The sequence below is a fragment of the Triturus cristatus genome, chromosome 6, assembly GCF_964204655.1.
Source record: "Triturus cristatus chromosome 6, aTriCri1.1, whole genome shotgun sequence".
NCBI classification, from domain to species: Eukaryota; Metazoa; Chordata; class Amphibia; order Caudata; family Salamandridae; genus Triturus; species Triturus cristatus.
In genome coordinates, this window is record NC_140589.1 from 1,797,545,558 (window position 1) to 1,797,572,537 (window position 26,980).

Here is a 26,980-nt window from a genome sequence, read left to right on the forward strand (position 1 = left end):
TTGAATGAGTTCATCTGGGTTGACAAGAGCCGATGATTCCTTAGCCAGAACACCCAAATCTAACATCTTCGTGAGTGGGCCCAATAAATCTAGAAGTTTATCCTGGCAGGACCGCCAAGATCTATCCAAACCCTTTTTAGGGTCTCGTGCATACTTTTTCAGGTAGGTGACCATGGTAGGATCAACCTCCGGAGTGTCGGCCAAATGATCTGCTAGATCAGGACGGGGACATTCAGATCTCATACGTGCCCGGGCATCTTGAGGAAAAGGTTGGCGAATGTGGGATTGGACGTAATCCGCCACCGCTGGGGAAGGTAGCCAGGAAGTGGAATGGGGATGCATAATCTCTAAAGGTTCAAATGTAAGGATGGGTGGAGTGGAAGGCGCGTCAACAAAATGCTCTTTGCGAGCCCTTTTCCTAGGAGGTGGTTCAAATTCAGGTGAGGAAGCATCATCACCGTCAGGATCATGGGAGGACGAAAAAGAAGAAGTCCCAGCCGCCGCTGCCATAGAAGACGTGTCCGAAGACAGCGACTTAGCCAATCTTTGAAAATCAACCTTGTGAGGATTAACAGGGGACTTTGACGCACGGGACGGTAACCAACCCTGTTGCTGTGCATACAGAGACAAATGTCGCTTCAGAGGATTTATAGCGCGCACAAGCGCCTTATTCACGGAGTGCTGCACCCCTTGATCAAGAGCTTCCACCAAGTCCTGCTCTAAAGATTCAGAAGGATCCTCCTCATAATAATATTCCTCCTCATCATAGTATTCTGCCATACTGACACAAAGTGTAACAGTAGTCAAAGCCCACAAAAACAAATCAATAGTGGCCAAAGGCACAATGCAAGGGGGAGTGAAAAACCCCACAGCAAGCCGAAGTGGAGATAAAACTAAACACTTCAAGTAAATAAAATTCAAATGTGGAGGGAGGGCTTGCTGGAAACAAAAGCTAGCACTCTAGGCAAAGCCTATGCACAATTATACAGCCCAAAACCTTGAAATAGCAAAAATGGGCGTAATTAGGGGAAAATACTGAAGCAGTGGGCTCTCGGCGCGTAGCGTCCGTTCTGACAGGCGAGACACACCTGTTGTCAACAACAAATATGGCCGCCGCGCATGCGCGGTAACGGCCGTCCAGTATTTTCAAAAACGGAGCCCTCGCAGCACCAGCGCGAGTCTCCGAGCCCCTTACTCCCTCTCCACAGCAATTGAAACGCAGGCGCAAGGCGCCCGGTAACGGGAGGTGAACCACACGCTCCCCGCACCTGTAATTACACACGCGGCGAGCGAAGGATACAAAGCAACAGCGCCGATAATGGAGACAGCGTCACCATGACAACTATGCGCGCTGAAAACATAAAGCGTGGCAGCGTACAAGCAATAGAACAAAGCTGCAACAATGTTACAAGAAAAATGCATTAAACAAAGTCAAAAGCACTTAACTGGCTGCGGAGCAGCAAAGAAAGAGGATGTTGTACTTGCTATGTTGCCTTATATAGACAATGGACTCTATGGTTATACGTCATACCCTGGTGTTCATGGGTACTGTAGTTTTTTCTTATACTGTGTTTTGGCTGCTGAGCATTTCTAGTAAAGAAATGAGAAAGCATAATCGGAGCCTCCTGTCCTGACATAGAATCGGAGCCTCCTGTCCTGACATAGAATTACAGTGTACCCAACTACCCTGCCGTATGCTTGCTGTGCTTTGTGTACTTTGCATGTAAAATGTACTTTATGCTCTGTGCAGGACTTGTAATCTGCTTTTCAGGTTCCATTTCCTGTACGGTATCACATATAACTGAATGTGCCTCGTTATTGTTTGGTGAGTTTTGGTCAGCGAGTGGTTGAATGCAAGAATATGACAATGTCAATAGGTAGAGGAATAGATGAACGAGTACAAGAATGACTTCTAACGTGTATCTGATGAGTGAGCGAGCGCACGCACGGATGGATGAGTGACTGAATGGATGTAAGCATACAGGCACTTTAGGGTAAAAGCCAGAAAAAAATTGCTTTGCCAGCGCTTCTTACAGAAAGGTGCGGCTGGCAATTTAACAAATAGGAATGGAATCGTCAACCTCCTAGGACAGCATCTCTAGAAGACGCTTATTTAGTGAATACAAGTTATTGTTTAATGATAAACATTATTTATACATTCAGAACAGTAGTCCACATGCGGGAAGAGATGAATAAGGTTGATCCTTTACTTGGATTTTGTTTTGGAAACGATCCTCCTGTCTAATTAGTGCATTATTAGACTTAGAGGCATTTGTAGGCAGTCGTCTATACTGTGCGGGCGGGGCTTGATTGGAGCGTGTTTTATAGGGCGATCGGACTTGTTTTGCTTGCAGAACTTGCCGGTGTGACAGTGGGTCGTCACTTCCGGGTTTTCTTCCGGCGGTCCCCGAGACCTCTCGGTTAAGTCTGTACCTCGCCTTCAGCACCATGGTCTTCTACTTCACCAGTAATGGTAAGAGAGGGCCGTCCTATGGGCGGAGAGGGCCCTTACAGCATCCACGAGGAGCCTTTTGTAGCCATTAGGAGCTCACGTGTGCAGATTAGCTTTGTGTGCAGTCGAACATCCCCCTCTGTGTTGTGTCTGCCCCTCATCGAATCGACCCGTGTAACTCACTGGCAATCACTTTCTGAAACTGCCAGAACAGAAGTTCCACTTTAACGGAATGAGGGCTTTTGTAGAGCCCACCATCACACAAGACGTGTTCTGCTTGTTTGCTCTTCAGAGTTTTTTGTTACATTTCTATATCGCTCCTTTCTTTTTCATGAGAGGTTTGTGAGCTTATATCATGACCCATGCCAGACCTCGGAAGTGCCATAACATACATGTGCTGGCAATAGAAAAAAACATACTGCAGGAACTTCTACACTGGGGCAAAGGTGTAGCAGCAGAAAGGGGGTGGAGTCATGAAACGCGGAATCGGACAGTCAACCTATACATTTAGTTTTTAAAAACTCTGCTACAAAGAAATTGTCAAACAGGACACGTGATAGAATCTGTTCTGGATTTCTAGTTTGGTCACAAAAAGGCCCATTTTAACATATTGCACGGGGTTAAGGCACCTGCTGCAGAGATCTTTGTCCGTGTAGCAATTTATAGGGGATACAAATAACGATAAGGTAACTGGTAGTTAATGTACTTGCTGGAGAGTTCTCTGTTTCCTCTAGTCACAGTTTTGACTCAAAGTAGTAAAAAGGGTTGCACTGCTGCAAAGCACACGCTGTAACGTGCAGATAACAGATGTATAATTTACGTAACTAGGATATTGCTTTTTGACACACAGATCGTTTTGTTGCTCTCAGTTCATAAGTTGCAATTCTAATATTGCACAGTAAGCTGTGGTCTGGCACCAAGAAACTGGAGCTGTTTATTAGTATAAACAACCCCAACGACATCATTGGCTTTTAAACCATTACTGTGTGTTTTTCCTGACCATTCACTCTTCAACAGTATGAACAATTTAAGACTCCTATTTCTCATAAAACTCATTGTCTTATGTAACATTTCCTGTAAACCGATTTACATGTATATTTTATCATTTATTGCCTCTGTAGAATATGTGTGTAATGTAAAGCGCTTTGATACCCTACATTGGGATGAGCAGCACTATAAAAGAATTACGTTTAAAAAACTAAATAGCAAGTGCTGTTTAAATCGCCATTTATACAGACAGATACATCTGATATTCTTGCAGTGCATGCACATCTCTTACATACAAGGATTGAACGAAGTCCAAAACTGCTTTGAAATCATAGATTCTCTTAAGTACTTTGTTGTAAATAAAATATCTCCTGTAGCCAGGTTAAGTATAAGTACGTTGTAGGTTTATTCAAAGGTACAGTTTCAGATAAGTTACTGGAAGATGTAAAGTTCAGCTGATGCCCCACCAGGAGCAGCCTCCCTGCTGCTCACCCTGCTCACTCCAACTGACACACCCAACCTCTCCAGGCACCCATGCATTCCATGACATCATCAATCATCCAACATTCCAGACATCTCCAAGCACTCTAACTCTCATTCTGGCTGAGCAGTGGGGAAGAGATACATAGGAAAAGTGGAAAGGCAAACAGTAGAGCATCACACATCCCCCTTCCTAAGGTAACCAAAACACAATTAAAGCAAATGAAAGTACATAAGGCAATCAAGATAGAAAATACATTAGATTATAAAAGATGCATGGACAGACAATGAGCAAATGAATCCAGACATAACAAACAAATGAAATGCATGACAATTCATTAAGTCAACAAATTCACACACCAAAAATCACTAAAAATCCAAATGAGTTTCAAGAAAACCATCAGGCTTAAACAATACTAGAATATTCAAAGCAAACATTACAAAGGTAAAACCAGAGAAGCCTCGTTAGACTCATATCAAGGTAAACGCAGAAGCCTCGTAAGACTCATAAGGTAAATGTAGAGAAGCTTCATAAGAAGAGGTCTTCTCTAATCCCTTAACACAGTCCAAACAGGGAAAAACCTTTCACCCACACAATCCAAACAGTGAGGGAAACCGACAAACTCATGTCAACCTATTACCACAAATGAGAGGTAACACCGAGAAGCTTTGTAAGAAGGTGTCTTCTCTTAACGCAGTCCAAACAATGAAGGAATCCTTTCACTCACATTGGTGACACACTAAAGTCAACCAATAACAACCATCAGTGGTAAACCAAGGGTTAAGGGACAGGGCTCGACAAATCCACTCGCCCGCTCGCATTTGCAAGGGAGAATTGATGAGGACGAGCTATTTTTAGGTCCTACTCGCCCTTTCTGGCGAGTAGGAAGACAAACTAACTTTTGTCCTCTGTCTTTTGAAAACGGAGGAAAAGTGACAAGATAACAAGATGTAAAGGCATTTTTATTGCTCACAGAGGGAATGAGCAATAAAGATGCCTTTAAATCTTGTTATCTTGTCACTTTTGCTCCGTTTTCAGAGACGGAGGTCAAGTAGGTTGCAGTGAGGCCGAGGGGATTTTCCAAGGGACTAGACCTGCAGGACTAGTACAATTTTTCGGATTTCTCGACCCCTGAGGGAAAGCTAGGGGTGGGTAGTCTACCCCTAAACTCAGGGTCCAAATAGTGAGAGACCTTACACTCACACAAAGTATATTGACTACTACACGCACAAAAGTAACCAGGAACACTACACACTCACCTCCCCTTTTCCAAACAATAGCAAAATTAAAGACAAACCACAATTTAAAAGAATGACATTCACATCATAACAAAAACCCAAATGAGACATTCGAGTTAGTAAAATAGACACAGCAACCGGTGTGCGATATCTCACCAGAGATCTCCACCCAATGTGAAACCAGTGTCCAAAGTCCAGTGTCTTCCATCCATTTCAGAGTATGAAAACTTAAACTGACCACCCCGAACTTCAGTGGTTTGCAAGAAATGCATTTTAGCTTCCACAAACACTGTGCAACCGTCAATAGAACCAAATGGTCACATGGTGGTAGGCAGCACGAGTGAATTCCATGCTTGGAAAGATTGATTCACCACACTGAACCTCCGTGAGTTGCCAAAGATTTATTCTGATCTTCACAGTGTCCCCGATGAGCCTGTGGTAAAACTCTGCCTCATTCAACTGGAAGTCGTTTGTGCACAAATATTGCTCTGCAACACTATAACTCTGAATTTTCAAAAGACTTCGGTGGAGTGTACCTCATAGAAACTCAAACTCTTCAAGAGTTACATAGGCAAAGGGGAAAGGCAAACAGTAGATCATAACACACTTGTTAAGATAACAAGAGGTGTGCCTTTGTTTCCCCCCCACTGCTTTTGCATCTACGTGTTAGGCTCCACATTGTTCATATTCAGGATGATCCTGGATCAAAAGGAAGGACTGATGGCCCTTTAAATATGGCCTTTGTTTTTGGCCCAGCTGGAAGTGAAAATTAGAAAGCCCCCTTATTGCCTGCATGTTGCTGCTCAGAACGGAAAAACGTGCAGGCTCTATTGAATCTGTCCTGGTGTAGGCAAATTACACCGGGACAAAGTCAACATCTCTCACTAGATTCGGACCAGGTCCCAAATCCCAGATCCTGTTCAATAATAGTTGTCTGATCCAGTTCAATCAATCAATCAATCAGTGACACTTATATAGCGCGCTACATACCCGTAGGGTCTCAAGGCGCTGGGGGGGGGGCGGGGGGGGGTTGCGGGGGGGGGGGGGGGTGCCGCTACTGCTCCAACAGCCAGGTCTTCAGCTTCTTCCTGAAGGAGAGGTGGTCTTGGGTCAGGCGCAGGTCGGTCGGGAGGGAGTTCCAGGTCTTGGCGGCCAGGTAGGAGAAGGACCTTCCTCCTGTAGTCGCTCTTCGGATGCGGGGGACGGCGGCGAGGGCGTGGTTGGCTGATCGGAGGTGGCGTTTGGGAGCGTAGAAGTTGATCCGGCTGTTGAGGTAGCTCGGGCCTTGGTCGTGTAGGGCTTTGTGTGCGTGGGTGAGGAGGCGGAAGGTGATTCTTTTGTTGACGGGGAGCCAGTGAAGGTCTCTCAGATGTCTGGTGATGTGGCTGGTTCGTGGGATGTCGAGGATGAGTCTGGCTGAGGCGTTCTGGATCCGCTTGAGTCTCTTCTGGAGCTTGGCTGTGGTACCGGCGTAGAGGGCGTTGCCGTAGTCCAGTCGGCTGGTGACGAGGGCCTGGGTGACGGTCTTCCTGGTCTCGGTGGGGATCCACCAGAAGATCTTCCGTAGCATGCGTAGGATGTTGAAGCACGCCGAGGAGACGTTGTTGACTTGCCTGGTCATGGAGAGGGAGGAGTCCAGGATGAAGCCCAGGTTGCGTGCATGGTCTGTCGGTTTGGGTGCGGTGCCCAGGGCGGGAGGCCACCAGGAGTCGTCCCAGGCGGAGGGTGAAGAGCCCAGGATGAGGACCTCCGTCTTGTCAGAGTTCAGTTTCAGGCGGCTGGTCGTCATCCACTCGGCTACCTCTTTCATCCCTTCGTGCAGGTTGGCTCTGGCGGAGGTGGGGTCGTTGGTCAGGGAGAGGATCAGCTGGGTGTCGTCGGCGTAGGAGATTATGCTGAGGTTGTGTTTGCGTACGATGGCCGCGAGGGGGCTCATGTAGACGTTGAAGAGGGTGGGGCTCAGAGATGAACCTTGAGGGACGCCGCAGATGATTTCGGAGGCCTCTGACTTGTACGGTGGTAGGCGGACTCTCTGTGTTCTTCCGTCGAGGAAGGAGATGATCCAGTTGGAGCTCCCTGCACTGTACATAACTAATATATATACATAACTAATCCCCTTCTTACGTTTAGGCTGCCCTCTGATCAACCTCATCACCATACTTGGAATGTTTCACTTGATCTCTAACATGACTGTCCATGGCTTTTGTGAGACCTGGGACAAAATATGTCATGGGTTTTATCACCCCAGCTCTATCTTGCCCCCTACTAGCCCACTAAATCCTGACTTCTGTCAAAACCAAACCCAGTATTACGTAATATAAAGTATTGCAGTGTACTAGAGAACTTAATTAATTCCACATAGTGCCTACGTCAACAGCTCCAATCATGTTTAATTAAATATGTTCCCAATTTCCTTAAAATACTCCTCCGACTGATTCAGAATATTTGTCCTTTCAGTCTAGTTCACAACTGGTCTGAACACTCCACTTGTTAATATTCACAACCAGGAGTGTAATATTACATTGAACTATGTCTTGACTGTTGAATGGAGGGTTGTGTAACTACTTTTGGGGTTTCAGCATTATCATCCTTTCCTAGCACTCCAGACACTGGCAGCAGGCGTGAGCCAAATGATCGTGAAAAAGTGTACCGGACACTAACAGCAAGCCACAGCCCCATGTCAATGAACGTGAATACCCCATAGAACTGTAACGGGGGAATGCTGCACCAGGGACCCCCACACACTGCCAGCAAGCCCAAACCCATTTGTGTTAAAAGTGAATACCCCATCGTGCTGGTAAGCAGGAACCCCATTACACGTAATCACCTGGGGCACTGGCTGGAGAACAGAATCTCATAAATCTAGGATAAGTGCACTAACAGCAGATTAAAAATCTCCATTGTCTTTAAAAAAAAAGAAAGAAAGGAGAGACTTTAGACACTTACAGATGGCTGGTGCCCTACACTGTGGCAGTAGCCTAGAAATTTAACAGGATTTTCTTTTGTTGAAAGAGTAGTTATCATTCGAGATTAAGAACAAAGTTTAATAGCAGTCACAATTGTCAAGGCGGGTTCAGTCGATGATAGCGGTTTGCATAATGGGAAAGATTTTAAGGTCATATTTGTACTTGTGGAATAAATACTACGCTTCCCAGAATGCAGTTGCTCTAATATTTAAGCCTGTAGTTGTTATAGTATGAAAGAAACCAACAAGGCGCAAAGTGCAATGGTACCTATCACTGCAGCATTTTTAAATCCATAATTATAATTGTAAAAAGACAAGTAAAGGTCCCATAATGCAACAACATTTGCAAGCTGGGGTTTTAAGATCATAGTTATAACGGTTACAAAATAAGTAGAAGTCCCATAATGCTGTGGAACATCAGCAGTTCAGTTAGGACTGTCTAAGGTTATCATGGGTCCACGTGATAGCTATGGGAGAGGATAGTTTCTGCGCCACACAATTGTGAACTAACAGTGCCCCAGCATAGTAAGTTGCATTTCATGATGGAACCTACAATCATTAGTGCAACCCGGTGCCCCACCCTATCAGTGCTATGATAAAATACCAAAACGAGCTTTGTGTTAGTGTTAAAATAATTAGAATGCCCTTTAAATGAAACTGTAAAATGTTACAAAGCACATTTAAGTGCATTAAACAAAGCTCTGCTGTGTAAATGTATGTTGGTCCCTAGCTAGGTGTGTGCTATATGAATACCAATGCATAAATACAAATCGTTTCCAGATCTTCATAAATAGACATTATGAAAAAATACACCACTGTTCTGCTATTGAAGCCTGTGTAGTAATGAAACGTTACAATGAAAAGTCCAGTAGCTGAGGTGTAAGTTATGGATGAAGATTTATTAGTCTTAGTTGCAGATACGAATATTCATAGTAGATTCTTAGTTGGGTCCTTAGGATAGCCCCACCAGGAGCAGCCTCCTTGCTGCTCAGCCCATACTCCAACTGACACTCTCAACCTGATCAGAGGGCAGCCTAAACGTAAGAAGGGGATTAGTTATGTATATATATTAGTTATGTACAGTGCAGGGAGACCCAACTGGATCCCGGATCAGGCAACTATTATTGAACAGGATCTGGGATCCGGGACCTGGTCCGAATCTAGTGAGAGATGTTGACTTTGTCCCGATGTAATTTGCCTACACCAGGACAGATTCAATAGAGCCTGGACGTTTTTCCATTCTGAGCAGACACCCAAGCATTCCATTGCATCACCATGCACTCCAACATTCCACACAGCATATTCATACTGGCTGAGCAGCAAGGACCAGAGCACCCGGGAACATGCATAGTAAAATACACAAGATATAACACTCTGCTGGTGTAGTCCTTATTCTCTGGTAGCTGCTGCATTATCCTTCTTGTAGTAATGTCCCATGGACCTGGTGTAAAGTCTGAAAATATGTGGTCCCTGGGGCAAAGGCGGAACCTGTCTCCCTCCACTCCCAAGAATTTGATAACTGGCACCACTGATGAAGACCTGACCCACCTTCTCCTTTAAAATGACATTGACTCATCTACATTGCAGTGGAAGGCTTAAGGAGGCGTTCTTTGTATTAAAAAAGATACGTTTCATGTTTTACACTGTAGTGAATGGGAAGTGACTGCGAGGATGGATACACCAAGACGGATACCACTGAGAGAGGAGGAGCTCGACCTAACACACCTATCACTGTGCAGTCTGTCACTTTTTTTGTTAGATCAGATCTTTGTAAAATCACTATGGATAGACGCTGGCAGCTTCGCCAATTGATTGATCCACTTAAGGCTCTTGGGGGACAAGTGTATTTACAAGAGCCGGCACGCTTGAAAGTTTACAAAAATGGACGGTCTTATTTTTTTGTGGATGAACAAGATGCTAAATCTGCTATTGCTAAATGGCAAACCGAGGCAGCCCAGAAGACCTAATATGATGTTTTTGTATGAGTATATTTCTTTGAATGGGTGGTTTTTCAATTTTCCTTAGCTTTAGCCTTAGCTATTCTAGCTACTCGTTTTTTTTCTCTTTAAAAAAAAAAAAAAGGCAAATGGGTAGGTTAAGATGATTAGTCCTATGGGATCAAGGTTAATTGATAATTTTTTCTTTCTCTTTCTCTTCTTACTGATGTTGTTTAATTTTGCTTGCTCAGGGTGTGAGGCGGATACCGCAGCGGGGTAGCTCTTTAGTGCTGCCCTTCCAGCGGCAGCAGATTAAAGGGAGGATTCCTCCTTTTAGTAACAGGGAAGGGGGGTCGGGTCCTAGGGTCTCTCGGGTCAGAGGAAGGACTGGAAGGGGTGTGTGGGGGAAAAAAAAATGACATCACTAATGTAAAATATACTTATTATAAAGGACAATTAATAAGTCATCAGGTTTTGTTTGCTTTATTAGTTCACTTAAGGTTAATTTTTATTTTTAGAGGAATGTCGTTAGGGAATATAACTTAGTATGGCTAAGATAAAATGTATGGCATGGAACGTGGCCAGACTTAATAGTGCTAACAAACGTCAATTAGTACAGGAGGAGTTAAAACTATATCAACTGCATTTAGTCCTGAAACTCACCTGGCTTATAAAGATCGTCATTTGTTAAAACATTTAGGGTATGAAACAATTGTTATCACCTCCCAGACAATATCCATGAAAGGAACTGCTATTTTAAAAGATAAGAGGTTTTTATGTAAAATTATTAAGACATTGGCCGATCCAAAAGGTCGATGGGCATTGGCCCAAATAGAGATTCGGGGCAAGAAATATGTATTTGGCTCAATATATGGGCCAAATACGGATGATCCCGGCATATTTGATTTTCTTAACTTGGAATTAATGAACTGGGATGGGGAACGTCTGATAATGTGAGACATTAATTGTGTTATAGATTATAATATCGATTCAACTAAAAAAGGGGGTGCTAGTAGAATGAGAAAGGTTAGAGCAGCAATACTAGAAATGGCTAGATTACAATCTTTGCAGGATGCATGTAGGCAGAAATACTTGCATATCCCGGGGTACACTTACTATTCGGCTCCGCATAAATCTTATTCTAGAATTGATATGGCATGGGTTTCTGATAGTTTAATCTTAGGTTTAGATATTGTTATATGTCCTCGGGTGACATCTGATCACAACCCTGTTCTGGTATCTTTTATGGCCATTCCTGAAGTTAACAATGTCAGACCATTTTCTTTTCCCAGATACTTATTTTTGGATGGGGAATACGTTTCTAGAATGAAACAACAATTAGTGGGTTTTTGTTAGGAAAATGTAGGGACAGCCTCCCCACTGACTGTTTGGGATACTATGAAAGTCTACGTCAGAGGAATGACCCAACAATATATCTGGCAGCAGAATAAGTAAAAAAAAAAAACAATATGGAGAAGCTGATCATGGAGTTACAAAATAGAGAAAAACAACATATAGAGGTATTAACAAATGGTCAATCAGATCAGGAACAGCTGTTTTTTGCTCTATTAGATGCAAGAACAGCAGTGAAAAATGTTTTTAGGGAAAAAATAGCAGTGGGATATAATAAGTACCGTCTTGAACAATATGAATATGGTGAACATATTGGTAAAGTGTTAGCTTTTCAAACAGCAGAAACTAAGGCACAAACTAAAATTAATACCATTAAGAGCGCAGATGGTACATTACATAATCATACTTCAGCTATTTTGGTGCAGTTTTCATTATTTTATCAGAAACTCTATTCACTGTCCTCTACAGCTGATAAGGAAGATATTACGCAGTATATTACTGAGAGTAATCTTCCGGTATTGAGTAATGATGAGGTAACATCACTAGATAATGTAATATCACTGGAAGAAATAGGACTAGCCATTACCGCTTTACCTTCGGGTAAAGCTGCAGGGGTAGACTCATTACCTATGGAATTTTATAAAGTCTTTAAAAGTATTTTGATGGCACCATTCAGCACGGTCATCCAACATGTTGGTATGGGTAGTAGGATACCGGAGTCATGGAATATGACTCAAATTGGTTTTTTTCTTAAAAAGGACAAAATACCTACAGACTGTGGATCATACCGACCCATCTCCCTCATCAATGTCGATGCGAAGATATTTTCAAAAATCCTCGCAAATAGACTTGCGCCAATGATGTCAGGATTAGTATCCGACATTCAACACGGCTTCATACCAGGAAGACATACTACAGCTCATATTAATATGCCCATTGGCGCATTCGATTATGCAGAGGAGGAGGGAGTGGATCTGGAATGATCCTTTCAGATGCCGAAAAGGCTTTTGACAAGGTTGGATGGGAATTTCTATGGGCTACACTACACATTCGGCTTTGGGGGACAGTTTAGACATTGGGTGCGTGCTTTGTATCATAAACCTACAGCTAAGCTTACATACTCTGGCTTATATTCTATTCCATTTGACATCTTTTGTGGCACAAGGCAGGGCTGTTCCCTCTCCCCGTTACTATTTGCCCTTTACATAGAGCCGTTTATACGTGTTTTACAAACCAATAAGCAGATTAAACCATTAATAACTCTCTCTCATAAGCTGAAGGTAACAGCATATGCTGATGATCTGGCAATTTTTTCTACTAATCCACTAGAAGCTGTCCCAGCTATCCAGAGAGCTGCAATCAAGTTTGGGGCGGTTTCTGGGTACAAACTAAATATTAGTAAAACACAAGTTCTTATTAATTTTAAACCTAGCTCTCCAATTCCGGGAAGGTGTACAACAGTTACGTATTTGGGGGTCAAGATATCGGCTAAAGTGGGTCAAATAATATCTTTAAACTACACCCCTCTATTAGATGAAACGGCGAAAATCTTAAAGAAATGGCACAAACTTCCAATCGGGCTTTTGGGAAGATGTAATTAAATAAAAATGAAAGTACTGCCAACATTTTTATATTTGTTCAGATCTATTCCTCTTCGTCTTCCTAATATTTTTTTTTTTTAAATTGGATGGTGTTCTGAGTAGTTTTATTTGGGGCTTTAAGAAGGCTCGACGGGCCATTGATTTGCTTAAATCACCCTATAAGCAAGGTGGATTGGGGTTATCAGATTTTAGAAATTATTTTCGGGCAGCGTTCACTGGGCGCTTTCGTTGCCTTCTGGGGGTTGATCAGCAAGATTCTTTATACAGACTGATTTTAGGCGATGATAGCTCATTTTTCTTATATCGTGTTAATGACCCAAATTATTTCAAACGTGTCAAATTTAAGACCATTAGAGATAGTGTTTTCATATGGCGGGCTTTGGTGGCAAGAAGTAATGTGTCACTAATACATAATAAATTACCACTCTGGGGCAATCCAATGCTTCCTAAAATATTTAAAGATCTTAGTTGTAGATTGTGGTCCAAACAAGGGATTTTATGCTTGGGAGATTTATTTGAGGCCAGAGGAATTAAATCTTTTGAAATCCTATAATTACAATATAAATGACTAACTAACTCTTTGTTCAAATATCTACAGATAAGAGATTATTTGGGGAAGAACTTGGACCCAAACATGATTACTAATTCTCTTATCTAGGATTTCTTATATGGGGAGAAAACCAAACATCTTATAGGTAATATGTATAAACAGCTGACCGGCTTTAAGATTGATGGGTCGTTGAAACTAGCAGCAAGCTGAAGCCAAGCATTGAATATAGCCATAACACCTAATATGATCAATCAGGCTTTGGGTATTATAGGTGACTCAGTCCGCTCTGTGAGTTTACGGCTACAGCTTTTTCGTACAATTGGCATGTTATATTATACACCAGAGAGGATCACTAAGTGGCCAGGAGGCAGCAGTGGGGGTGAGAAGACTAAGTGTCCTAAATGTGGGACTCAGGCCGCAAATCTTATACACATGTTTATAGAATGCCCGGAATTGCGGACCTATTGGCAGAAGATAGGTCAAGTGGTTCATATCAAACCTGCGGGGAGCCCTACACTAACGGTCCCAGAAATTGTTAGGCTATAAAGCAGACAAACCAGCTGTGGCACGGCCGTTCTCAATTATGATGGGGGCAGCCAGGCTAGCTATTGCCCGGATGTGGGTCTCACGGCTTCCTCCAACTATTGGGGATTGGTGGGCTATTATTAAAGAAACTCATAGTTTGGAAACTGCCCTGGCTAAGGCCAGGGGTTTTGGCTCTATGGTTAAGAACAAGAACATTTGGGGTCTAATTGTTTCGATATAGACTTATTAAGATTGAGTAATTTATGATCAAATTTGTATATATAAAGGATTGATTAGCCTTCTTGAAATCTTGCGGATCAACTATAACAATTGTTGTGTATGACTAATTTTAACTACTCGGAGCTATCCAATGTATTTTCTTTTCTTGTCGTTTTTTTGTATTGTGTATTCTACTGATGATAGCTTTTACTTATTTTGAGGTATGCTTTGAATTTATTCAAATAATATACTACTGTGATGTAAATAAAAAAAAGATACACCAAGACACAGTTGTGAACGTAGGGATGTTTGATATACTTGATGGTGAGGAATCTTGCCTATTTATTTTTAGGCATTTAAAACTATATGATGTGCAACAGACTACAACAAAGATTTTTCTCTCATTTTCGAAGCTGTACGTTTTGAATGTTAATAAACAAAACAGAATGAACAAAGCCATATGTTGGTTATATCCAGCTCCGTGGTCTGCAATTCCTATTTCAAGACCATGGCAGCAATGTTAGCCTCACTTTCGGTTTGACATTCATATTGAACGTACATACTGCAGCTCTATAATGCGCTTCTCTGGGCGAAACTTGGACATAACCGAGAAACGCTAAATAAAGTCAGTTCGAGTAATAGTCATCTTGGAAATTTGCAGCTGGGACTGGTATAACATAGGAGTGAGAGGACTTGTCAAGAGCAGTCACGTCCAATGTCAAATCTTGGCTAGAACTGGGATATGCTCCTCGCGCAGTTAAGAAAGAGCACCAGTTTGTATATTCATCTAATTTGACTAAACTAGCTTTTTTACAAAGATGGCTATATCTATATAGACATGTATATAGATAGATATATATGTGTATGTGTGTGTGTGTGTGTGTGTGTGTATGTATATATATATATATATATATATATATATATATATATATACACACACATATATACTAATACTAAAATGACTTCGTGATTTCAGCCCCCCCCCCCCAATTATTGAGCTGATCAAAGGTAAATAATTACTACCAACATACAGCAGCAATTGTTTAAGGCTCTAATGCTGATTTTTGTTTTCTTCCCTCAGTTGTGCCACCGGGATACACAATCTACATGGGAAAGGATAAATACGAAAGTAAGTCATCGCTTTTTGTGGATGGATTATCATGTGTTTTCTTACTTTTTGGTTGTGTTGGCTGATATGTTCTCAGCTTGACCCTGTGTGTTTTTGGGCTTTGCTTTTGTGTGGTGCTATTCAGGCCAAAACTATTGGTATGTAGGGCATATGGGACACAGTATGCCATGAGTTGTTTAAGGCTTCCTCCATCGATGCCAAGGAAAACCAAATACTGTTGGTGTGTGCCTTTTCCATGTATCTCTGCAGATGTAGTGTTGCGTTTTGAGACTATATGGAAGTATTGGTTTGTTGGAGAAAATGTGCTGTTTTGTAGGTTCTGTTACCCCTACCTTATCCTCCGTTTGCAGCTTTCACCATTACTACAGTGCTACAATAATAATACCACTAAACTATCTAGGATTAGGCCAATAATCAGTAAGGATAGGCCTTCTATAACATCAAGCCACAAAATAAATTCCAGTACTGATGTCCATTCTTCCTTTCATTCACATACCATGATCACACATCTCAATTGTCATGCCCTTATATTTATTTCTTCATATTTAACTTTTTTGTTTTAGCAAAAGAGACCTTTTGTGGGGAATAAGTAATTCATCAATTGTAAACAAACATTTTATCAAAATTTTTAATACACAAGGACAATTACGAATACAGTATTTACAACAATGAACAAATCACATAGACAATACACAGAAAAAATATCACATTACAAAGAAATATGACAAAACCATTTTTTTGCCCAGGTTCTGTTAAGACAAAGCCTTATTTTTAAACGAGAACTGCCCTTGATGCTAGCGTTATAACGCAGTAATTACATTTTTTCTACTAGGGCAACAACCAAACAGTTGCCCTACTGAGCTCATAAAAAACAGTCGCAAATCAGTTGGTGATGAGCGTCAGTAGTACTGCATATATAGAACACTTGTTTGGTGATTAGAAAACAGTTGACACGTTTCAAACCCTTCTGCATGTCTTTTAGGGTTCTCCTCAGGACAAAAGACAGCTGAAAAATAATAATAAATCACACTCATATTAACAAACATATTCATTCCTTGCCATCCGAATCACACTCCTCGCACACCATATTGCCTCTTTTCTCCAAGATTTATAATTCGAATACGATTTCCTCCTTTAATTCACCGCCATCTGAGAAACAGGAGGGGAAGAAAAATACCCAATTGATTTTTCTACACCCTTTTTCAGATTAACACTATATTTAAGATCAGAAATAAGGTGGGGGGAAACTCGCATTCAGCAAAAAAATCATTCCAAGATAAGATAATCCATTAAAAAACCTTCTCTCTGTCCATTTCCAAATACCTGTAAACTAACAGAGACAGCCGAGGTCACAAAATGACATCCTATTCATTAAATCGGCATACCAATACGTCTTATCCTAGCTCGAAACATCCATGACGCCAGCCTTATAATAATAAGACAGCACCAACCTCAACAACAAAACTACACCTACTACATTGCAACTGGTACTCCACATCACTACAACAAACTATCACTACAGTTGTAATCCTAAAACTACAAAACCACAGAAAACATTGGCTGGTTACAGCCTAAGGGAACCTTGTTTCTTTCTTCCCACGGGACCTTCATAAACAAGTTGGTTTACCTTGCTGATTAATTTCTTTTTAAAAGAAACCTTAGTAGATACAACATTTATTTCCTTGTTGACTTGACAAGTTCTAACTAACAAGAGGGCTGAGAGCGAAAAATGCAGGCACTTGGTTTACTGTTGTTGTTTTCCATGCAAATTTGTTTGTGTTTTCATTGATATTGATAAAACGATGTTAATCAGTAGCACACTGCAAGATGCTTTATTCTAGCAGTAGTCTTCACCTTATTTTAGGAATATAAGCGTATTGCCAGTTGTATTTTTAGAAGAAGGCGTGCTTTAGAGGTCCAGAGGCTAATTTTCTTTAAAGGTGTTTTTTTATGCAAAGCACAATAATGCATGAGAAAAAGTACTAAGTACTACTTATAGGGCACCATTGGATCCCAAAAAATTGTATTTCTTTTATTTACTTAGAAAGAGAAAGATTACCCTAGATCAGAGTTCTTCAATCTGTGGGGCGCGCCCCCCCCCCCAGGGGGGCGCGGCACCATGTCAGGTGGGCGCGCACTCCTCTAAAATCTTACCTTTGTTCATCTCACTGTCACGCCTCACAAGTCTTCACCCATTTCAAATGGGGTTTCTTTTTCTTGTAGAACTCCGGTAACAGAAGGGAGGGTTGGAGGGGGGAGGAAGGGTAAATTGAGGAGGCACTAATTGCCCCTGCTTTTGTTATGTTAAGAGCAGACACATCAACCGTCCCAGGAGGGGGTTAATTCATATAGCTGAAATGCTTCAGCTGCAGTGGGAGGCAGGAAGTCGCTCTCCTCTGCTAAAACCGAAAGCAGAGGAATGGACAGCCCTGTTCTTTTGTGTTCGATTTCACAGCAGAGGCTCCTTGCCTCCAACTGCAGCTGAAGCATTTCAGCTCTACGAATTATGACAGTGCTTAATTTGTAAAATAATAAGTGCCCTGCTAAACATTTCTCAGAAGAACGTGGTCAGTGCTCTCAAAGGTCGAGGTGGTGAATACTGAGGCTGCGTTGTCTTGATTTCACCTCATGCCTCTAGCATTTACCGCCAGAACTGCCTGCCCCTTTACCTCACACTTTCACATTCATTTTCCTCCTTTTTCTCCCTTTGTCACTATCTTTCCGTTTTTCTCTTCCTCCTTTTCCCTTTTTGAATTTTCTCTCTTACTTGGGATCAAATTATATGTTAAGAAAACATAAGTGCTAGTACCTAAAATGTGTGTTGGTGGGTCCTACCGGCAAACAGTGGCTTGAAATAAAGACTGCAATACTTTAAATGAGACAGAACTGGTAATTCGCTATAAAACCTTATATATTCAAGTGCGAAGTGCCTGCCCTGTTCAGAAGCAAGCAATACTTTTAATGAACCGATTTTCAATATATCAGGTACTGTTCAGCAGAAGTACATTACTCTACGTGGGAACAGATACTTCAAACATAACTACTTTTAGTGGCACAGCACTGACAGCAGCAATATATGCAACAAAGAGTATGTCACTTCCCAGCAACTCTTCTTTCTTGTACTTTTGGGGGGCTGTACATAAGCACCTGGTGTATGTTTCTATCCTCATCTGTTTTTAACCCACACCAGTGCTTATTCATGTATAAATTAGTAGCGTAAATCAGGTGTCAAGTGTGAGGATCGCTGATGATGGCGAGCATGAGAGAGAAAGGGAAAGAGCAACTAAGTGAGATAGAACAGAAAAGAGAGGAACGGAATACGAGGCAGAGTGTGATCGAGATCAAATGAAGGAGAGCTTCAGAGAGAGAGATGGCTCTGTTTTCCTATGCAGCGTGAAATGACAAAACGTGCTGTAGCAACCGCTATGTAAAAGCAAAATAACAACAATGCACTCTAATTTCATGCCCTGAAGGTACTAATTCAATAATTAACATTTGCATTGTTAGTATGCTGAGTTATATAGAGTAGTTTATTTAATAATATTTATTAACCACCCAGAGGCACTTTAGGTTGTGCCACGCAACATACAGTGGCCCATGGTAACATTGTGACTATAGAACACAAAAGGTCTGGACTAGATTTCCAGAGTTGTGTGTCTTAGCTGTCACACACTTGGAGGTGTTAGGAATTACAAATACTCTGTTATGCAGGCATGAATCTTGGCTCACGCTCTCACAGCCGCAACACTCACCGGGACTCGAGAGAGGTCAAGGTCACGCAAAATTCTTAACATGTACCTGCCACCACAAAGTCTGTCAGACAACATTGATCTAAAGTAAAATAGGTAACATCATTAATTTATTATTAGTTCTATTTTTTTTTAAACATAAGCCCGATGTGTACTAAACCCCTACTGCTTCAGGCAAGCAACTTATCATACCACTAAGGAATTCTCAATTAGGTGTTCATTCAGCGCCCTCTCTGTGGACTTTCACCTTTGTCTTCGGATCCATAACTGGTTGGTGGGCAATTATCCCATTATAATGCTGCCTAAAATGTTTGTTAATGATTTCTAGAGAAGAATTGTTTCTCGTGTATGAGCTCTGAGCTAGGGAGTGCTCGAAAAATCTGTCAACACTGTCTCCCTTACAGTTACTTAGTTGGCTGAAAATGTCTGCAGAATATTCAGCTTTGAGAGAAACTGCGATCAAAACTCTCTTGCCTTTCAGCTCATCCTATTTATGGGAGATTGGGTTCTCAGCACTTGCGATAATAAAGACGAAGTACCGTTCAAGACTGGATGTGGAGCACAACCTGAGGATGGCAGTAGCAAAAATCCATCCACAGATTGACCATCTCTGTGGCGAAAAACAGGCACACCCGTCACATTTATGTTGGTGGTGCTATTATCAATCTATGCCATGTGTAAAGCAAAGCATCCTAGTAAAAAATAATTTGCGCACATTTTATCTTGGAAAATTATGTTTTGAGTTGTGTAATAAGCTTCTGTCATTTCACCACACCCACTCACAAACCAGCAGTTTACTAAACACTCTTATTGTGGAACATTATTTGCCGGATATGGCCCGGGATATGCGCGTGGCGGTTGATAATGTAGTGTACCAGATTCCAGAAATTTCTGTCAGGTGGTGGGGGGGCCCAACATCTGAAAAAATTCAGCTTGGGGGGCTTAACTTCCAAAAGTTTGAAGACCTCTGCCCTAGATAATACTAATACTAAAACATAATTATAACTGACCTGCATTAAAGTGCAGCGAAGTGCATTAATTACCTGTAAAGTTCAGTGGTGTAATAAGGTGCACACAGTACACAAACCGGGCTAATACACATTTACAGAAAATAGCAAAACATAAATGTTCTTTAAAGGCTTACCTAATAAGTTATGTGCAATCAACTATTCTTGAAGACAGTAAATGAACCCTTCTTTCTTAAAGGCTTTCTGCAGGAAGTGTCATTCTCCACCACATAACCAGGTAGTTTTTTCGGTCGAACCTGTAAAAGCGCTCGCGCTGTTCTGGCGAAGACTTTATGTAAGGGCTTTTAAAATTTCACCTCACACTCGCTCGTGCGTGTGCTGTATGTTTTGTCCCACGCTATTGGCCTTTGCGTGCGTCTTTTTAACAAAGACAGCATGCAATTGGCCAAAGGCGGGCGCATTGCTCCGCCCACGGCCTATTGGTTGCGGTTCCCGCACGGTCACCATGTGGTTTCAATTATCGTGCCCAGACATGGGCGCGATAATTGAAACCGGATGTCTCGCTGTGGCGCACGCGCGCGCACCACTCGCGTGCTGTTGCTTGCTCTATACACATTATGATTCATTTAGGATGTGAAAATGAGCACACTTTTCGATTTATTGCACTTCCATCCTGCCATACAATTGCATAGTGAGTCTGTAGTTGAATCCTCTCAAACCATTCCTCCCTCTACCTCTGATGTTTTCACTCACGAAATGGTCCACCGTGGTGTCTGTTCGCAGTCTCAGCAGAGAGGCCATTGCTTGAATGGGCATCAACAATGAACTCCTTTCCTACTGGAACGGGGATGTTGCATTCTAATGAGCAGGCGAGGCAACCACACTGCCGTGAAAGAGTTCAGGCTCTATAACCCCGACTGACACCTTTTACAAGGCCACAATCAATACACTAAATTCATGGAAGCAGCAAATAGTTTGTGATCATAAAATGTAGAGACTCTGGGCCCGTTATGACGCTACCACTACACTTTCTCCCTCAAAGAAGACCCTGCCATTGTGTTTCGATGTCTCGGGGTACGTCAGAGAGCCCACACCCTTTCAGCAAGGCAGAATCCTAGAATAGTCTGTTTTCCTCAGTGTGCGCAGCCTTCGTTTTTCCTCAAACCCGACCTATCTACCATCGTTGCAGCCCTCGTGTGACTTATCAGCAGAATGAATGTAAAATATTTGACTGCTCTCAGTCAACAAAAATCTTACTTTTTACTGTAGTACCACGCTTCCACCTATTGGTATGTTAATGCTTTTTTCCAAGTTCAAAAGTGAACCGATCCATACAGACACATGTAAACAGATACCTCTGGAATGGATTCTCGACAAAACAAACAACTTACATTTGTAAAGCGCACTTTCACGTTTTGGGGCATCTTTGCGCTGAACAGCAGGTGTTTGTCTGCCAACGACTTCGGAGGGATAAAAGATTGAGTGGACCCGCACCTGTGGCCGGGAAAAAACTGGAAAATCTTTTTAAATCCTATGAGATCAGTACTCCATTGAGCCGCCAGGTCAAGACTGTAAACAGAGGGAGTGGATCAAAGCTCCCCACCCCTAATGCTTCCGGAGCACGACCCTGCACCCCTCCCAGCATCTACATCCTTATAACCCCGTAATACAGGCCGTTGAACGGTTGTGGGAAATGAAATGTGGGTGCTATGTCCATTATTCACCCACTTGCATGCAAAACACATTTATTTAATCAGCTGGGATAGAAAGAGTCTCCCTGCACCCCTCCTCACACCCCCACATAAACATCTTGGCATGTGCCCGGGCTGGAGGCAGGATCCAGTTGTGGGCGCACGGCAAGCTGTAAGAGTTCATTTGTGTTCCTTGACTCATACTTCTGTAAATGTACAGAAAGACAGATTGCCTAGGATAAACTGGTGTCCAGATACCAGAAGTCCGCTGTTACTGTTTGACTGACTGCCTTGAGTAATTACTTTTGACGCTCAGTAGAGTCATTGGCACATCTCGGGAGATTATTTATGTCCTGCCTCTGAGGTGTTAAGACGAGGTGCTTTAGTGAAACAGGCATTGGCATAGCCAATAGGTCTCGCCTTTGGGACCTTATAAGTGTTTAGCCATGCAACACTTGAAGTTGTTGCACCAAGGATATTGTGCTGGATAACTAAACACTTATAAGGTCCCAAAGGCGAGACCTATTGGCTATGCCAATGCTTGTTTTGGTTTAGCCTGTAAAAGCATGCACTAGCATATGCGTCTCGCTTGTGAGGCACTGTTGTTTACAAAAAGCTTGGAGCCCGCCCATTGCTTAATATTTGTTGGCTGCAGTGTCCCTCTTCTTTGCAGCTTCCTTAATTTGACAGTACTGGGCAAACGTCACTTCCGATTCTTTCAGTGAAGTAGGGACCAAGCACAGATTGATTCAACTTAATCAGTGCCCGTCCGCTGCTCCTGACGTGATTCTGGGTACTATTTCTTCCCCCTCCTACTCATGCTGCCTGCGGATCCCTCCATAGCGCTTAGTAGGTTTTGCCTGCGCAGCGCTTGCTATGTGCTTTTGTTTTTGATATACCTTAAAAGGGACATACATCCCCTCTTCACATCTTATTGGTCCGCATGCTTGCCAGTTTGGTTTCCTCTGTTTCTAATGGTTGTAGCCTGTTCTCCCTTCTGTGTCTCTCTTATCAGTTTCCCGTGGCCTAACTACTTATTCCCATTCGTGTTGGTGGTTCAAACTTTTTTTCTTTTGGTTAACCCTGCATACTGGTTACTATCTGCTTACATTTTGTTATCTTTCCTTGGCACATCTACATGCCGCGCCTGTGCATCACATATTTAAGTACCCACTGCCTGATAAGAATTTACATTTTAGCCCTTCCCTCGTAGATCGTGCATGTCCCTGCAATCTCTGTCATTGACCTCCGCCCAACCCCTTCCAGCTCTCTGTTGCACAGTGCTTGCACAGTCCTTATTTTTACTGATTCCACTACAGAGGCGCCATTTTGGTTCAGCATGCTCTAGTGGTTAGAATCCGTCTCACTGTTCACAAGGGGGCATTGCTGCGGACGTCTGCGTCCGTGCTTCACATAGTTAAGCACGAGCGGATAACTAAAGCTTGCGTGGTAGTCGTTCATATGTATGATTTCATTGACTTACTGGCCGCAGGCACTCTTTATTTTTATTTTAATTTTAGCCTAGCACTTTTAGAGAGTGCACGTCCCTGCAGTCTCTTTCATTGACCTTCTCTGTTGTTTTCAACCCACCCCGCCCTCCTCCCACTCCCTTCCTGCTCTATAATGTTTCTAACCTCCCTCACCCCCACTTCCTCCTCCCGCCTCATCCACTCTTTCTTTAATTTATATTGCTCAGCTGCTCACCAAGCTAAAACTCTAAAACGTATTAATAAACACATAGGCAAACCTAATGCATTTAACAATGCTTTTTTAGGTTGAGCCTACAGCACTTGCACTGCAGGATGATCTGTTGTATGTACTTTGTGGGGTTTGGCTCGTCCCATCGCTGTTGATTGGTTAAGGAGAGCGTCACTCGCAAAAGCTTACTTTTCAGCGTGTTCTTTTGCCTCTAACTCCCACCTGCTAGTGTCCTGCTCCTCCCCTGGAGTATTGGTCTAGTGATGCTTTTGGTTACCAACGTTTTCTTCGCATCCTATGAAAGCCCTGCCTCCCCGGCTCCTCCTGATGCTCGTTTGTGTCTGTTTTCTAGTCACTTTGTAAAGACTCCAGAATTTATTGCTTGGTTGGTCTGCTGAATCCCCGTGAGGTCTTTTAAAGTAAAGACACTCCTAATTGCACACACATAAAGCTAAAAAAAAAAGGGCGTAAAGCGAGCCAGAAATATCCAGTGCAGGTGAGGCAACTGAGAGACCGAAACCATTTGGGAGAGACCAGTGGTTGAAGCAACAGCTGGAATTCGAGTTTAGCCCATGAAAAATGTGTAGATGTGCACTGAGGCCCTGCATTGAATGAAAGTGTGAGGTCGACTTTTACGTGCTTTATTTTCAAGTAATTTACAGCAATTAACTTTGTTAATGCTGTACAAAGGCCATTACTTCTTAAATGCAAGGCGTTTGCCAGAGTAATTTCACTTGTACCTTTTTACTCTGAAACATTCAGAAACTACTGAAACCAGTCCTGGAAATGATTTGTGATGGGAGGTGGATGGACCTTGTGGGAAAAGAATATATGACAATTTATGGCAGTGCTGTTGCTCCTGTTTATTTGTTTCTCTCCTCAACAAATAGTGAAGTGCTTAGACCCATACTATCTATTTCACTTAAGGCATTTCATAAGGGTGGACTCCACGTATCAGAGAATCACTTTTGTTATTTTATGTTAACTTATGTTACCAGTCATTTTCAATGTGGGACATTTACTAATGCAGGCTCTCGCGTGGTGCAAAGAGGCCACAAGCTTTGCGTCAGTTGACACCATTAAAGAGGCCCACAGGCACAGCACAAGTTGTGCTCTGATGCTTAAGCTCCAGTGCAATTTTTAGCAAATCTAGGCACCAGTGCTTTCTGCCTGTTGTGATTCTTCTGTGGGAGATTCTACACAGATATTTCCACTCCTGGATTATATTTGGAGCGGATGGTTGGTTTGGATTTTGTCAATTACATCCATATGGCAAGATGGCCCCCCACAGACCGCTGTTATCCATTCACCATCAACGGTCACTCAAATGCACGTAGATACAAGTGCTCTCACGTGCATGTACAAACATAGAAGCACACACATACATTCACACTGTCAAATAGTGCATCACTAAACTTTTGCTGGGTTCAGGGGAGGGAGAGCTTCAGAATTCAGCTTTCTGTACCCAGACCTTAAGGGGATGACTGCACTAACAGCCCCAAGGATGGCCAGGGCTCAGTAAACAGGCCAGGAACACATTGAAGCTGAACAGACCGCTTTGAGGGCAGAGAAATGCTGTGTACTCTTAATCCCATTCAGTTTTCCACCTGTTTCTCTCATTAGTAGGAAACCGGTTAGATTCATCCAATTAGGAAAAGAGGCTAAAATGTAGTTCTGTCAGAGCTTAAGTTAAGACTTTTGATTGTACAAATTCTGAGAAAGCTAACGGTTTAGCAGTTGGTTCCCACCTTTACCCCAGTCTCCCTTTCTCTCAATCTCTCTTTCTCTCTCTCTCTCACTGAAAAACACACTAGGCATGTGACAAGGGAAAAATTTGAAAGTGATCCCGCCCCCTCCCCCCCAACATGCAGTTTTTCTATATACAATGCTGCTGGGTCAGGAATTTTAACTGCATGGTGTCTGTGTATGGACATGTTACCCTGCCACGAGTGCACACTGCATGTGCATTTGGTATTGTGACTTTAATTTTCACTTTAGTTAGAATCCTAGGCCTCTCCCTGACTGTATACAAGTCATGGACCTGTCCTATGACATGCAGGGGCGCACCAAGCTTGCCTTTTTAGATTGAGCCTACAGAGCACTTTCGCTGTCTGCAAAATCTGTTGTATGTACTTGGTGTGGGCTTAGGAGCATTGCCCCAGGACGTGTCTGCTTCCGCTTAGGGACTTTTTTTTTTTTTCTAGCAACTGCCTCTATTTACCTGTCTTAACAGAAAACCAGCAGAGGTCAGTAAAATACCATAATCGCTTTACCCAGGATGATATGCTGCATAGCTAAAAACTTAAAAGGTCCCAGAGGCGAGACCTATTACACTGCAAAAGCTTGTTTTTCTAGTCTTGTTTCTTGTTGCTTCTACTGCAAACTCCAGTTGTGCAGTTTAGCCAACACCTGTTAAATGTTCATGAAACTTGTGTTAATCAAAACAGGGCAGAGGCGCTTGTGCTACAGCAGTGAAGATTGCATCATGTCACAGAAATTGACTCTGAGCCCTCTTGTATCCCGAACCGTCAGCTATTATACACATGCGTGGTGCTTGGGTTGCTCTAACAACGATTTCTCCTTTAAATATGCATAATATATGCTGATATTTTTAATATGTGCTACGTCTTAATGGTTCATTTCCCACAAATATGTAGATACTAATGATGTGCACTGACTGGAATGACTTTTCAGTGGAATGGCTTCTTAAAAAAAAAATATATATTTTTTTTATAGAGGTTTATATAGCGCGAACTTGACCCGAAGATATCAGGTATCGGAGGCTTTACATGAGCACCAGTTGCGTTACATAAGAACACATTCATTTTTTGTTAGGCACGGGCAGGCCAACTCCTTCCCCCTATAATAATCTTCAATAGTGGAAAAAAAATTCTTTATTTGGTTTTTTTACAACCATATAATATAGCACTACAAATTATTAAAATATAAATTAAAAAAGTTTCACAATAAAGTGCATCATTATGTCTGGATATGTACAAGATTTTCCAACTCATTAATAACCATATTCACAGGTTCCAAGTCTGCTTTTTTTAAGAGTGTGTCAATCAAGGTTAAAAACTATACTCCTCGACAAATTAAGATATTTGATGACCCCCCCCCCCCCCCCCCCCCCCCCCCGCCCAGCGGGTAATACACTGCCTACAAGTACGGATGTTGAGCTCTTTTAAAATTGGTTTTAAAAGCGTCCTTCAAGCTTCATTGACTATAGGACAGACACACATCACGTGGCATAGGGATTCATTATGAAATCCACATAGTCTACAAGTTGCATTTTGATATTTCCCTTTCCAACTTGGTTGCAAATCCTTGGTTTCGTGTACTCCAAAACGATACAGCATATATTTATTTTTTAGAAACAGTCTGAAGTGAGCTGATAGATAGTCTGGCGGTTTGAGTTTTACACAAGAATTTATCAC

General features: G+C 42.3%; 1 protein-coding gene across 1 annotated transcript in view; it reads left to right on the plus strand.

Moving 5' to 3' along the window:
- The first annotated feature begins 2,308 nt into the window (after positions 1-2,308).
- The window catches only part of CCDC25 (coiled-coil domain containing 25), a 91,293-nt gene continuing 66,621 nt past the window's right edge, over positions 2,309-26,980 (plus strand). Inside the window, exons 1-2 of the mRNA XM_085613135.1 lie at positions 2,309-2,473; positions 15,390-15,437. Of these exons, the coding sequence (XP_085469261.1) occupies positions 2,449-2,473; positions 15,390-15,437 (73 nt within the window). The 5' untranslated portion in view covers positions 2,309-2,448. The remainder of the gene's footprint in view (positions 2,474-15,389; positions 15,438-26,980) is intronic.